This window comes from Dicentrarchus labrax, unplaced genomic scaffold, assembly GCF_905237075.1.
Source record: "Dicentrarchus labrax unplaced genomic scaffold, dlabrax2021, whole genome shotgun sequence".
NCBI lineage: Eukaryota > Metazoa > Chordata > Actinopteri > Moronidae > Dicentrarchus > Dicentrarchus labrax.
This window is the reverse complement of record NW_026136706.1, coordinates 12,959,430-12,974,008: the sequence shown is the minus strand read 5'-3', so window position 1 is coordinate 12,974,008 and position 14,579 is coordinate 12,959,430. Positions and strand designations below refer to the sequence as shown.

Below are 14,579 nucleotides of genomic sequence, written 5' to 3'. Positions count from 1 at the left end.
TGCTAACTTCTACACAATGTGTTCTTTTCTTAAAGGTCCATCTAACCAAGGAAGATCTAATAATGTCTCTCTCATGAACGCCATCAGTAGCAGTCCTTTGGGAGATCAGGTGTGTATTGTTATGATATAATGGGAGGAACAAAACTGCTAAGAATAAGGAAAAGCCTGTTTCTTCAGGTGTCAAGTCTCTTATGTGTTGCTCATTGTTAATAGCAGATGGACCCTTACAATATTGTCTGACAGAAAAGGCTCAAATTTCTTTTTTCTTGTGTAAGTGACACTGTAATGCATGCACTGAGACATTATGTTAGAGTAAAATGTAGAACATAGGAGCAATAAAGTTAGATTAAAGATTAAGATAACACAATAAAGAGTCTATACAATTTGAATTCAATTCAGTCCGTTCAGGAAAGTATTCAAGCCACTCATCAAAGCAATCTAAAATGACAACACCAACCTCGTATCTCCACCAAAGTGACAAGAGATTAAAATAGCAAACAAACAAAGAAAAAAAAGAGTACTTGAAACTAACATCTTGCTACAAAATATATTATTATATTTCCAGAGATGACAGCATCAGTTAACTAAAATATAAGCTGAGATTTTATTTTACTAGTCTCAGACAAATCAAGTCTTCAGTCAGTCAAGTCTCAAAAAGGTCAAGTGTTACAGCAGAGTTATCTCAAGCCTACAGCACAGCAATAAGTTCATACATTCATCTGTTAATGGAAACTATAGGCTACTGAATTCATATTATCAGAACATATGGCCAAATGCTCAATTAATAAGGTTTATTACATGATAAAGGTACAGTATTTCTGAGATGTCAAAATATTTCAAATATTCAAAATAACTGGTCATAAAAGTCACAAATTACATTTTTATAATTACAGTTTTTGTAATGCTGAATTTTGGGAATAATGCTCACTAGTTATGTTACGCAATTTACAATCACTTTCTGTTCAGAAAATCTTATATGGAATTTACCTTTTGAATGAATACATTCACTTAATGTGTAACTGTAATAATCTGAATCCATAAATCCTATCCCTTGCAGGAGGCCTTGAACCAAACCCTGGAGTCACTCAACGTGTTGAAAAGGGCCGTCTGCACCGTAATGCTGCCCATGATGAACACAACCTCAGCCAACACCCTCTCCTATGCTGTGGTCACTTTCTGCAAGTCCAACAACACTGTGTTTGAGGTCTCGCTCAACACACTCAACCAGGTGTGTGTGTGTGTGTGTGTGTGTTTGCTTGCATGTGCATGTGTCACCTTGTTGTTATCATGTTAAAACTTCTTTTATTTCTGTTTTATGTGAAACCGTTTTTTGAATGTCCAAGTACACAAAACTGTTTGTTTTGTTGACGCTGACATTGCCTCTGGTTGACAGATACTGATGGGGCTGATGCTGACAAAACCAGATGAGATGGTGACGGCGGCTGGGATGGCAGTGTTGTTGTTCGATCAGCTGCAAAGTCAGACCTCACTGTGGGAAAGCCTGCTGGCTATTCCGAAGCTCTTCTCCTCAGGTTCTGTTGACCAAGTGCTGGGCACCACGGAGACCCTACTCACCAATGTACAGGGGTAATGTGCTTTCAGTGATGGAGTGATGCAAAATTAAGAAATGGCAGCTGTGTGAAAACAGTAGTTTTGGAGTCCACTGTTAGCATTGGGTAAACACTTCTCCAGAGCTCTGAGCTCATAGTCTGGGCAACACGGCTAAGTAACTGCGCTAACTGTAATAAAGGCAGCTACATTTAGCAGCAGTTTACTTTACTGTCCATCAAGAAACTCTGTAAATCACAGAGAGTTGAGCAGCTTGAGGACATCAGAGGGAAAATCAGAAAACATTTTCCCCATAAAAACATGATCCAGTCTCACCAAAATCAGTAACAAAGTTGGTGGTGTGTGACTAAGTGCCATAAATTGTTACACACTGAATGTAATAATGCAAGCACAGGCATATGGGGCGAAGACTGGGAATGACATAGTATTGAAAATGATTTTGAAGAACACTACTGTCTGTTTTGTCGTAAATGGTGCCCAGATTAGAAATGTTTTATTGGTATTGGCTAGAAAACACTCAGTCTAGTCCTGTTTGCAACCCACAATATCTGAGAGCAGCAGGAAGGTAAAGTGTGTGTTTTTCTAATCATTAGTTCTGTCAGGTGTTTGTTGCAGGTTCTGTCTTGTTTTGAGCATTAAATGTTTTCCCCTGTGGTCTCTCTAGTGCTATACATGTCATCCAGAGCAATTTCCCTGAAGCCGGTGCCTCACTTTCCACAGTGCATCCACTGCTTGTTGGAGGCATCAACATTCTCCACTATGTTCAAAACTGGCCTGGCAAAGGTAACTTCTAATGTCAGCCTACATATATAAAAGTGTTGTTTTTATAAATAAACCACTGATTACCTAATATACCTTTATAATACAGTTGAATTTCTTCTTGTTCCGCTTTCACATCTTTAACCTTCACCTTTGATATCAAAACACCAGAGAAATGTGGTCGGTCAAGTTTTGTGCTGATATGCCATCAGGGTGTAACATCTCATTTGATTCTGCGTAGATGTGTCCGTTTCCCTCGGCGATGTCGTCATGTTGCACAATGACTCACTAAGTGAAATGGTGAAATATGTTCTACAAGAAGTCCAGATACCACTGGACAAGGTACGTGCTGACCAAAGTCATTTCTATTTGGCCATATAGTATAGGAAATAGTTGTGATTCATGTTTCTTTTATGTATAAAATAAAAATTAGATGCCTTTTCATATTTGTCACCAATGGTGGAGATTGTGGTGGAACACTTACTGACCCTTTGAAGATCAAAATAAGGTTGGGTTAAGTAAGATATAAAAAGCACAGCAGCTTGTCAAACTGGTTTCACCCCACTCCGCCAACAAGGAAGTTTTTCGTGAAACATTTTACTTTCAGGCCCTGACTGATTCACTTTCTTGCCAAGAGTTAAGGTGAGAAGGGGAACAGCTAGCCCTGCTCCATTTGAAGGCAACAATACCCACCCGCCAGCACCTCTGAAACTGACTTAACACGTTATTTCTTGTTTGTTTAATCTGTACACAAACTTAAGTATAAAACAACAATTCAACGTTCCACAGGGGTTATGTGCTGGAACATTTCTCGGCTGGGTACATTGTGTTGTTAGTGAGCTTTAGAGGTGCTGGTTGGCAGATTCCTTTGGACAGAGCCAGGCTCAGTTAGCTGTTCCCAGTTTTAATGCTTACCCAAGCTAACCATCTCCTGGCTGTACCTTCATATTTAATGGACCCGATGAGAGTGTAATCTATAAGAGTACAAATATTGGGTATTTTCACTACTACTACATTTACATTTACTACTGTTCGTGATAATTGTTCCATAAAGGAGTGAGCAGTTTATTTTTTTTAGTTTGACCACAGTTTAATTATATTTACTGTCGCTCTCTCCCTCCAGGCTATCGGCCTGACACTGGACAGAGATATGGTGCGTTCCTACCTGTGTGACAACAGCAGTAAGCTGATGTGGCTAACAGCAGCGTGCAATACAGGCACTGTGGACATGCTTCTGGGCTGGATCTGCCCTGATAAGCTGGCAAAACAGGTAGGTCAAAACTATGTTATCATTATCAACAAAAGAGAATTACAGACTTCAGAAATGAGTCAGCTACTGAATGTGTGTGGGTGGCATATTCCTTTCCTGTTGTCTCGGCTCTCTCTTTCGCACTGTCTCGCTCTCTCTCTTGCTGCTCGTCTGTGTTATTCTGATTTGGATTCTCAAGCGCCACCTTCACAAGTAATTAGATTCAGAGCGCAGCAAATAATTAGTCTACGGCCTGCAAGAAAGCTGTTGGCCTTAGCAACAAGCAACTGCAAGTCCCAGGTCACACCTGGGGAACGGGAACCTTAAAGAAATCCAATTAGCTCTGCCAGTATGGTAGACGTGTTTTGATGAGATAATTCCCAATCAGAAGCTGTTAGCTAACACTGTCATCACTCAATTTACTCGCTCTGACAGTCAGTGGACATCAATTACCAATCTAATGCTGGCGTACAGCAGTGATGTGCATGTGTCTTATTACTCACCTACAGATTCGGTGCCACGGTGCATATGTGCTAATGATACACAGTCTTAGTGCGACCCAATTAACCAGTTTATTTGATCTCAGCTTTCTGCTTTCATAACTGGTGAATAAATCTCTAGAAGTAAAAGTTATATAAGTTATCAACAACTGTCATAATTAGCATGCTTAACTTTTAGCACTGAATGTACATAGCACAATCTTGCTTAATAACAAAATATACAATATATGCAATTTCTTTTATGGAAGGATTGTTTATATTGTAAATCAAAGGTCTTTGCAGTTTAAGAAAAATAAATTGCAGATCAGCTCTTCAAAACAAATTTGCATAGGTGAATGAAGATGTGAACAAAATACTTCTTTTCCTAAGATTATTGACAAAAAGATTAGATCTGGGCAGAATTATTTTCACCATTTTATAATAAAGTGTCATTTATTCACCTTATTTCTTATTGCTCTGCTTTAAGAAAGAGACAGGAGTAGAACAGAAAATGATTGACTTCTTGTACATAATGGATTTAGCAAAAAGGATTTTAATTTTGCAAATCTAACTGAGCATACCTTCTACTGTTTGTCCTCCCTTATGTGACCTATATTACTCACAGGCTCTCCTGGCGTGGAGTAAGCACGTTGCTCCTCATGATGTGTCCTTCGCCAAGGGGCTGCTGCACAGTCTGATGGGAGGTTTATCCCCAGGAGGGCAGGGAAGCTCCAACATCACAAGGACCCACCGTAGCGTAGATACACAACCACAAAACATTGAGGAGGAGCTGTGAGTACAGTCTGTTCTCTACATCGATTCTGTAAAGCAAATCCATTACAAGCTGCTAATTTTTTTAATACTACAAAAACGAATAAGCAAATTGGATTAAAGCAACTAAATGGACTTTTCTGAATATCACACAATTGAAGGAGTTTTTAAGAAATGTATATGAGAGTGCAAATTTATATTTTTGTTAAATATTACTTCAGATGATCAAAAAAATACAGCTTCTTATAATATTTTTTGCACCAGCTAATGGTCACGCTATACTTTCAAAGTGGAGATCTATACACCACTGTATTGAAGAAACATTTTCATCAATTTTCAGCCCATTCAACTTGTTTATGTATTTCTCACACTCCGCTTTCTATACCTCTAAAGTTAGCTACACTTTTTAAAAATGTAAAATTGTCCTCGCACACATCAGGCTAAATATTAGAAACCTGTAGTTGAGTGTCCACTGTAATGTGGTGTAACGGTTTGTACTTTCTCCTGAGTCTGGCCTTGTGCTTTGGCAGGTTTCTGGAGGTCGGTCAAGTGGTGATGGAGATTATACAAATTGTGCCTGAGGTGGATATGGTTGTCCAGGGTATCCTTAGAACTGGCTTTCAGTCCATGAAGGCAGCGACAGTGACCCTTGAGACTGTTGAAGGTAAAACTACATAACATCCTGCTTACAGTGAAGCCTGCTTTGGTGTCTAATTACAGTAACAGTTTTAACATATGAAATCTCTAATTTAAAAAAAAAAAAAAGTACACTGTAAACATGAGCTTTTGTTGTTAGCCCTTATGATGAGAGTGCAAGAGCAGAGAGACTAAACCTAAAAGTTTACACATTCACAGGACATATTGTGTTCAGCATAAGGAGCATGACTCACTTTTTTTGTCACATGCTGCCACAGTCACTATTGTCAACTCGACCTGGAGTAAAAAGAGGTGAATGGAAAAAGTTCACACCCTTTCTCAGGGGACTGATGAATGATAGAAGAAAGCAAAGTAGGACTAGAGAAGTTACCTTGCAGGAAAATTCACACACACACACACACACACACACACACACACACACACACACACACACACACACACACACACACACACACACACACAGGGAAGGAAAACACTCTATAAAAAACTACCCCCTGGGACGTATTATACAACAGAAAGAGAAGTCAATGTAAGCCTGCAAAGGTGCATTTCTTTTTTAAATGTACTTATGTTTTATAGAATATCACTAAGTATGACTGTAGTCAACTGATCTGGCTTTGTCTTTGTTGTGAATGTGTTCTCTACGATCTCCTGTGCAGAGCTTATGGTAAATGTTCTGAAAGATGCTGATCAACTCCAACTGACCTATCTAACATTGCTGACAAAGGAGACTGATGCAAGTGTTTGGATGGGTCATGTTCTGGACAGTGTGATGGAAGTGATTATGAAGGTATGTTTGTAGAATTTCCACTGATCTCTTGAAGGAGAATTATGTTATTTTACAACCTTGATCTTATTTTTGTAGTTTCAGCCATCATTTCAATCGGTTTTCATAACAGATCAGGCCAGATTCAGACTACAGGCCAAAGGGACCCAAATATAATAATATAATAATAATAATAATATAATATTTTTGCTCATGTGTGACCAGCTTTTTTCATGATGTGAACAGCACAAATCACATGCAATCGGATTTTTTCAGTTGTGATGTATGAGTTTCATGTGAAGTCTAAATCAGATACAGGTCATATCAAAATTCATGTGACTTTTATTTACTGTAAATCAACATTCATCATGCAGGTCACTTGAGGACCGTGACCTGTTCACACTGGAATCTGATATGGGCCACATTAAAAAAAATGTGGTCAGGCAAAGAAAAACAAAACAACAAACAATACATCAGCATTGAGTGCTAAAGCTTGCAGTGTGAACATACATAAGCCTTAGTTCCCCATGTCAGTGCTTAGATGTGGGTAGAAGTGCAAGTTTGAGCAACTGCCGGGATTTCCAAAGTTACATTTCTAAGCAATGAAAATAGTGTGTAAATTGTTACCATAAACATGAGGGCTGAAACAGCAAAAAAAAAAAAAAAAACCCACCCAGGTTGAAATTAACTGTGTGTATTATTTATCCAAGGACGTGTTGAACAACCAAGCATTGGCCAGACTCACAAAACTTTATTTTCAATGAATAATGTATCATGTATTTAAAAATTCACAGAGTAAGAACACAAATGAATGTTTAGTTTAGTTTGTTTAGTGATGGGAGAGTGGAAATTAAATATGCAAGTTAAAAAGTAATAAATACACATGGTAAAAAAATGCCAGAATGTGCAAAAGGCTATTTTTTTATCTGTAGTCCCTGGCCAAGGTATAAAAAGGGCTTCCCAAAATACATCGAATGTATATGAAACTATGTGCAAGAATCTAAGATGACTGGAATGAATGAACACCTGTCTGCCTAAATATATTTCTCAAATGATTCGCTGAGCTTTGAGGTTTTTAATCATAACATGGAAAGCAGTAAATGTAGAAAACACTTATCAGTTTGTGCTTTTTTCCCTCTGTTTTTACTAGAGCCTGGCTCCTGAGCATTTAACCTGTGAGGATCTCTTGGGTCCCTTCGAGTGGCTCTTAAACACAGAGAGTGTAAAGATCGAGGTGTGGAGATCAATGATCTGCCAAAACAGCTCTGTTCTAGAGCAAGCTCTGCTGATGGACTGGCTGCCAGTGGTTCAGAAGGTAAAAAGTTATTCAACTGCATTTGTAAAGTTTAATTTCAAAGTGAAATGTTGCCTAAAATTGACCTATTATGTAAAAAACATAAATTATTTGTGAGTCCTCCTCCAACTTTATGCTACTCTTTACTTTTTCTTATTGTTATGGAACAGATTTTGTAATTTTGGGGTTGAAATGTTGACAGAATCAGTCAGTATTAAAGTCTGTGACAGATAATTTATAGAGAAACACATAGAGAAAATTGTATCCATCTATAATGGATTCACATATGTCCTATCCATATAGGTAGCTATATATATATACCTATATATAATTTTCTGTTCTTAGTATCATCAATTGTGTCTGACATGGGGTTTAAAACTTGATCTGTTTGATTATTTATGTCATTAATCAAGTTATTTCTTCTTTCATATTATGTTTCGAAAGGTACAAGACGTGTACAGCACCTTCACACAACAAGCAGACTACAACGTGACACTTCCTATGATTCTCTCTGAGTGGCACAAGTTGTACAATGACTCTTTGCAGTTTGGAATGTTTTCGGAACGATTGACCACCGAACTGGGCGGAGCATACTGGATGAACTGGATGCCAAACAGCAGTCTTGATGTTATTGGGATTCTTCAACAAAGGTCTGGCTGATATACCTGCAGGGTTTCATTCCAGAGCACTATACTCTGCTTTGCGTAGCCTATCTATCTTTGCTGAAAGCTGAAAACTGAAAACAGGCACAATCCTCCGTGATTGTGTTTACAGTATATAATGTTCACTATGTCAAATTCCATGCTTTTGGTTATCATTTCTCTATCTCAACAGTGTTGTGCTTTTGCTTTTCTTTGCTTGTAGTGTGTTTTTGTCCGTGGTGAATTCTGGACAAACGATTGAGAAGAGTCAATTGTGGCCTGAGGTAAAGAACTATTTCCACATGGTTTACTGGATTTTGAACTACAGGCCTGGTGTCACAACTCAGCCAGCAAACTGTGAGTCCTGTTTCTCCTCTATTCTCTTTTATATGTTATTATCAAAATCCCACTGGATTAAGAGCATTCAACTATGTGTGTAACATGTTTACCTTTCCATATAGGTTCTGTTAACATCAACACCTTTGCCATTCAGTGCGATACTGGTTTGAACTGGCAACATTTTGTAAAAGCAATGGCTGATGCTCTGATGTCACCAAACCAAGAAGTCCTGTTGAAGTAAGTGAAAGAGCTTGGTAGTTTTAATGAATGATACCTAATTAAAAGTGGAGTTTAATCAAAATATGCCTATTTGTTTTCTTGCTGAGAATTTGACGAGAAGAACAACAAAAAAACAATTTGATCACCATAATGTAATGCAGCCCCATACACAACAAACTGACTCAATTCTGCTTGGACAGATATGAGAGTGGCATTAATATTATCATCTATGCCGTGGCAAAAAGCAAACATGTGTCTTAAAATGTTGAACTATTCCTTACATTAAATATTTAATATGAACTGATTGCTAGCATTGTTATGGATTTGTAATATGATTAAACAAGCAGCCTCTTTGTACAAATTCTTACGAGTTCAGCATAGTACCGACTGTGGCTTTTACAACACCAGAAAAAAGTGTTTATTTATTGTTGTTATTGTTTTACATACATTAGCCATTTATACAATTCTGACATGTTCTCTTCCACTCTTTTTTTTCTCTGTAGTTCTCTCAAAGGAACTGTGAATCTGTTGCAGCATGTGTACGGTGACATATATAAACATCTGGCGGGATCATATTTGAAAGAAGGAATTCAAGGTGGAGATGCACTCTCTGCCTACCTGATTAACCTGCTGAATAACCTGGATGGCTTTGTCCAGAAAATCACCACACTTAGTGACCAAAGCATCTCTAACCCTGATGTCATACTTCCCCACATCGGTAACCTGTTACAGTCCACAGGCCTGGCACCACTGCTGCCTCTGCTTCTCAGTGAGGGTCCCCTCAATGTCTCCACAGTGATTGATGTTGCCTCAAAGATCGGCAGGGTCAACCAGCACATTTTTACCTTCAATGAGACGGACCCAACAATGCCTGAACTGGAACGGTTGATCATGCAGTTCCTCTCCTTGGAGGGTAACCTCACCATGTCTCTCTCCCACATCATGGGACACACTCTGCTCACCTATTCAAACTACTTCCATCCTGATGATGTGGCCCGTCTCAGAGAAGCCATCCAGCCTTTCACCAACCAGACCTCAGCAGGCCTTGTAGAGGCCATCCTCAGTGCCATGGAGCTTTTGAAGACAGTGACAGATTCTCCAAATGGTGACCCAACTAACGTAATTATTGGGTACATACGCCAGCTTCAAGAATTTGTGATGTCAATGTTTAGACTGCGAAGAATCCAAAATCTTGTGTTACCAAGTGGGCAGCTGAGCACAGCACAAGTCACTGACCTCCACCTGCTTTCCAAAGACTTTCTCAGCCTCCTCACCCCCGAGAGCCTTGAGAACCTTGCCCAGGCTGGACCAGATGCTGCCCAGAACATTGTCATACAGAAATTTGTGGCATTCTTACCACCTCAGTTCCAAGAGGAAGCTGCTCGCTTTCTCCAGGATTTCAAAGCTTTGCAGTGTCAAATAATCAAATGTGCAGCAGGCCAGAAGTGTTTGGCTGGAATCTCAGAAGTCTTCTCATTCCTGGATCAGATACTGGAAATTACACTTTCGGCTAATGGTAATGTCACCATCAATTTGGCTGCGAACAACTCTGTTCTGGTGGGACAGGAATATGAGGAAATTGCATCCCTTTTCTTCTCACTCCTCCTGTCCTCAAACGATGCGGCCTATGTGGAAACATTCAAACAGACTCTTCATTTCATCAGAGTGATCATGGCTACACCAAATATTACCGTGTCTGAAATCCAGAATGCTCTCAGACAGTCAAACCTAACCCTTGAGGAGCTGAACAGCATTGCTGCACTAGCTGGAGCTGCCAACATAAATGACCTGATTGTAAATATAATGGAGGTCATCAATGTCCGCCAGTGTTTTGAACCACAGAATAACGAGACGGTGACAACGCAGTGTGTTATGGAGTTGATAAACGGGGTCAGCAGTTTCCTGGCACACCTACCTGCTCTCCGTAATGAGACAGCCATCCTCTCCCTCATTCCGTTGATCATCAATAATGTCATCAGTGATGTTGTCCAAGTTAACTTCAGCGCCAGTCCTGACATGGTTCTTGTACACACCCTGAACAGCACCCTGGCCAATGTCAAGATGGGCCTCCAGCTGAACCAGCTGAACACTCCAGAGATCATGAATGAAATCAGAGTACTGGAAGGTCTGATACATCTAGCTGCCAACCCCAAACTGTTGTCCAACAATTTTAACGACACCATGTATGCTCAGAAAGTCTATCTAAGCACTATAAATTGGTACTTGAAAAGGCTGGAAAATATCACCAGCACCAGCTCAGTCTCAGAGCTCCTCCATCCCTTTTTCTACCTCACGCAAATGCAAGTGACAGTACAGCTGGCACAGCTAAATGTCTCTTTGTTTGTTGGTAGCCAGGTTGAGCTCCTGATGAACAGCCTCCAGTACCCAATAGATGGTGCAGGGGTGAGGAAAATTGGCCAGACAGCAGTTGAGATTTTCCAGCGTTTATTTGAATCAACAATGGACAATTTGGAGAGCCAATCTAATCTCCCAGGTTTTGACCTGTGGCTCAATACAACCATTCTGTATGCTGCTAGGCACCAAGTTAATCTATACCTTGATCTCATACAGAAGTGGATGAAACAGCCCAATGTCACGCTGGTCCTCACTAGTATGCTCCAGTGGGGAGACTCTTCCATGAATATGTCCACCCCTATGACAGACCTCCACCATTTGCTGCAGACAATGGTTAATTTTCTCAGTGATGATGAACTGGCCTACCTTTCCATCATTGATACTATTACCCAGTCCCTGAGCAATGCCCTAATGGTGGCAGATCAACCAGGTGGCCTACAGAGTGACCACTTCTTAGTCGCCACGTTGGAAGCAGTCCAAAGTGCCATGCAAATCCTGACTGAAGCCACGGGCCCCCTGCCGCTCTCTGTACAGCAGAACATCCTTGAAATTGTGCGGGACTCAATTAAGCTCCTTGTTCAACCAGATCTAAGTTTTGCCTCGTCACGCAACATCTCCCTCGTCATCCTTAACAAGGCTGAGAGCATCATCCAAGAGACAATACCAGAAATGCTTGCTGTGTACCTCCTTTCTGGACTGAAAGTTGCAACCACATATTTTGAGACCATTGTTGCTGCCAGTGGACCAGACAACTGGAATCAGATGTGAGTGATGTTTCCATTTTCCTAATACTTCAACAGACCAAATTACTACTTTGCCATAATATGTTATACAGTTAAAAAAGGCTTGAAATGAATACCCATCAACAAATGTGGATAGGTGTCTGCCTTCCAGTGACCATAATTAACATCCACTGTTCCAGATTGATCATGTAAACCAAATAGAAAGCTAGAGTGCATGAATTGCTGCAATACTTTGATGAAATCTGATAAGACTTGATGACCTTTTCATGAAACACATTCAGATGTGAAATATTGATGTGTTTTGTTTCTTAAGAATTTTGAATGAGATGAAGACAGTCCAGAGCCTCCTGCCACCAAACAACACAGCCCAGGCCTACATTTCTGGCCTCATTAACATCACTCACTTCATCTTGGAGTCTGGCCAAGGCAAGTCAGCTTCTCTGTGTCACTGTAGGTGGACAACATGTTGAATCCTGACAAACTCTGATGGAGTGGAGGTCACATTGTGCAGTTCATTATTCAAGCATTAGGACAGCTGAAGAGCTGTGGATTAAAGCAGCACAATGTTTTTGTTGTCTGCTGTAAGAATAAGATGCTTCACTCCTAGGTTCACTCGGGGATTTTGTTTGTGTAGTTGAAATTTAGGTCAACTTTGTGAACAATATTTCTTGTGATTTCAGGCAACATGAGCCTCTGGGCAAGTTTTGAGTCTGCATCACTAACAGATTTGCCCATGATTACTGGCCAGGTAAGGCTTAAACACGTCATGTGTTTAAGAGAATTTAATAATTTAGTTTCTCCTTATAATTATGTTCAGTGTGAATTCATTTTGTGGAAAATGCATGCTAAAGATGACATTGCATTAAAAATAAGACGTGGATAAAACATCTCAGTTTCATCTCTGTTGATACTGGTACTGTTGGCCAACGTCATGTTCCAAACCACAGATGTGTTGAGATAAGTTGGTTATGAGGTTATTTATGTACAGCATCATTTAGCATCATAGGCAGACACAAATATGATCTTATCATTTATCAAAGTTGTGTGCACTTAATATTGTTGAATTCTGCATATGAAATATGTAACCTATTTTCCTAATTTCTTCTAATTTCATGGTCAGGTGGGAAAACTATTGAGCATGCTTTGGCCTCTTCTCATGGGTGGCCTAAACTCACAGGCAACTACTCCATATCTGGAGGACTTGGCTAATCTTCCTTTACTCCTGGAGCAGCTAATGAGTGCCTACCTCCCCAACATTAATAATATCACCCAGTCCCTGAGCAATGCCCTAATGGTGGCAGAGCAACCAGGTGGCCTACAGAGTGACCACTTCTTAGTCGCCACGTTGGAAGCAGTCCAAAGTGCCATGCAAATCCTGACTGAAGCCACGGGCCCCCTGCCGCTGTCTGTACAGCAGAACATCCTTGAAATTGTGCGGGACTCAATTAAGCTCCTTGTTCAACCAGATCTAAGTTTTGCCTCGTCGCGCAACATCTCCCTCGTCATCCTTAACAAGGCTGAGAGCATCATCCAAGAGACAATACCAGAAATGCTTGCTGTGTACCTCCTTTCTGGACTGAAAGTTGCAACCACATATTTTGAGACCATTGTGGCTGCCAGTGGACCAGAAAACTGGAATCAGATGTGAGTGATGCTTCCATTTTCCTAATACTTCAACAGACCAAATTACTACTTTGCCATAATATGTTATACAGTTAAAAAAGGCTTGAAATGAATACCCATCAACAAATGTGGATAGGTGTCTGCCTTCCAGTGACCATAATTAACATCCACTGTTCCAGATTGATCATGTAAACCAAATAGAAAGCTAGAGTGCATGAATTGCTGCAATACTTTGATGAAATCTGATAAGACTTGATGACCTTTTCATGAAACACATTCAGATGTGAAATATTGATGTGTTTTGTTTCTTAAGAATTTTGAATGAGATGAAGACAGTCCAGAGCCTCCTGCCACCAAACAACACAGCCCAGGCCTACATTTCTGGCCTCATTAACATCACTCACTTCATCTTGGAGTCTGGCCAAGGCAAGTCAGCTTCTCTGTGTCACTGTAGGTGGACAACATGTTGAATCCTGACAAACTCTGATGGAGTGGAGGTCACATTGTGCAGTTCATTATTCAAGCATTAGGACAGCTGAAGAGCTGTGGATTAAAGCAGCACAATGTTTTTGTTGTCTGCTGTAAGAATAAGATGCTTCACTCCTAGGTTCACTCAGGGGATTTTGTTTGTGTAGTTGAAATTTAGGTCCACTTTGTGAACAATATTTCTTGTGATTTCAGGCAACATGAGCCTCTGGGCAAGTTTTGAGTCTGCATCACTAACAGATTTGCCCATGATTACTGGCCAGGTAAGGCTTAAACACGTCACGTGTTTAAGAGAATTTAATAATTTAGTTTCTCCTTATAATTATGTTCAGTGTGAATTCATTTTGTGGAAAATGCATGCTAAAGATGACATTGCATTAAAAATAAGACGTGGATAAAACATCTCAGTTTCATCTCTGTTGATACTGGTGCTGTTGGCCAACGTCATGTTCCAAACCACAGATGTGTTGAGATAAGTTGGTTATGAGGTTATTTATGTACAGCATCATTTAGCATCATAGGCAGACACAAATATGATCTTATCATTTATCAAAGTTGTGTGCACTTAATATTGTTGAATTCTGCATATGAAATATGTAACCTATTTTCCTAATTTCTTCTAATTTCAT

At 39.9% G+C, this 14,579-nt stretch overlaps 1 protein-coding gene across 9 annotated transcripts in view; it reads left to right on the top strand.

The window, feature by feature from the left end:
- The first annotated feature begins 5 nt into the window (after positions 1–5).
- abca12 (ATP-binding cassette, sub-family A (ABC1), member 12) overlaps positions 6–14,579 on the top strand; it is a 65,088-nt gene continuing 50,514 nt past the window's right edge. The window contains exons 1-19 of one of the 9 annotated variants that reach the window (XM_051403518.1): positions 6–109; positions 1,058–1,228; positions 1,394–1,587; positions 2,234–2,352; positions 2,570–2,670; positions 3,452–3,598; positions 4,682–4,848; positions 5,358–5,491; positions 6,144–6,274; positions 7,401–7,565; positions 7,989–8,194; positions 8,409–8,542; positions 8,647–8,761; positions 9,247–11,862; positions 12,155–12,267; positions 12,522–12,589; positions 12,962–13,485; positions 13,778–13,890; positions 14,146–14,213. In XM_051403518.1, the coding sequence (XP_051259478.1) occupies positions 17–109; positions 1,058–1,228; positions 1,394–1,587; positions 2,234–2,352; positions 2,570–2,670; positions 3,452–3,598; positions 4,682–4,848; positions 5,358–5,491; positions 6,144–6,274; positions 7,401–7,565; positions 7,989–8,194; positions 8,409–8,542; positions 8,647–8,761; positions 9,247–11,862; positions 12,155–12,267; positions 12,522–12,589; positions 12,962–13,485; positions 13,778–13,890; positions 14,146–14,213 (5,379 nt within the window). In that variant the 5' untranslated portion in view covers positions 6–16. The remainder of the gene's footprint in view (positions 110–1,057; positions 1,229–1,393; positions 1,588–2,233; positions 2,353–2,569; positions 2,671–3,451; positions 3,599–4,681; positions 4,849–5,357; positions 5,492–6,143; positions 6,275–7,400; positions 7,566–7,988; positions 8,195–8,408; positions 8,543–8,646; positions 8,762–9,246; positions 11,863–12,154; positions 12,268–12,521; positions 12,590–12,961; positions 13,486–13,777; positions 13,891–14,145; positions 14,214–14,579) is intronic. The other 8 variants (XM_051403523.1, XM_051403521.1, XM_051403519.1 and 5 more) reach the window with 8 other exon arrangements.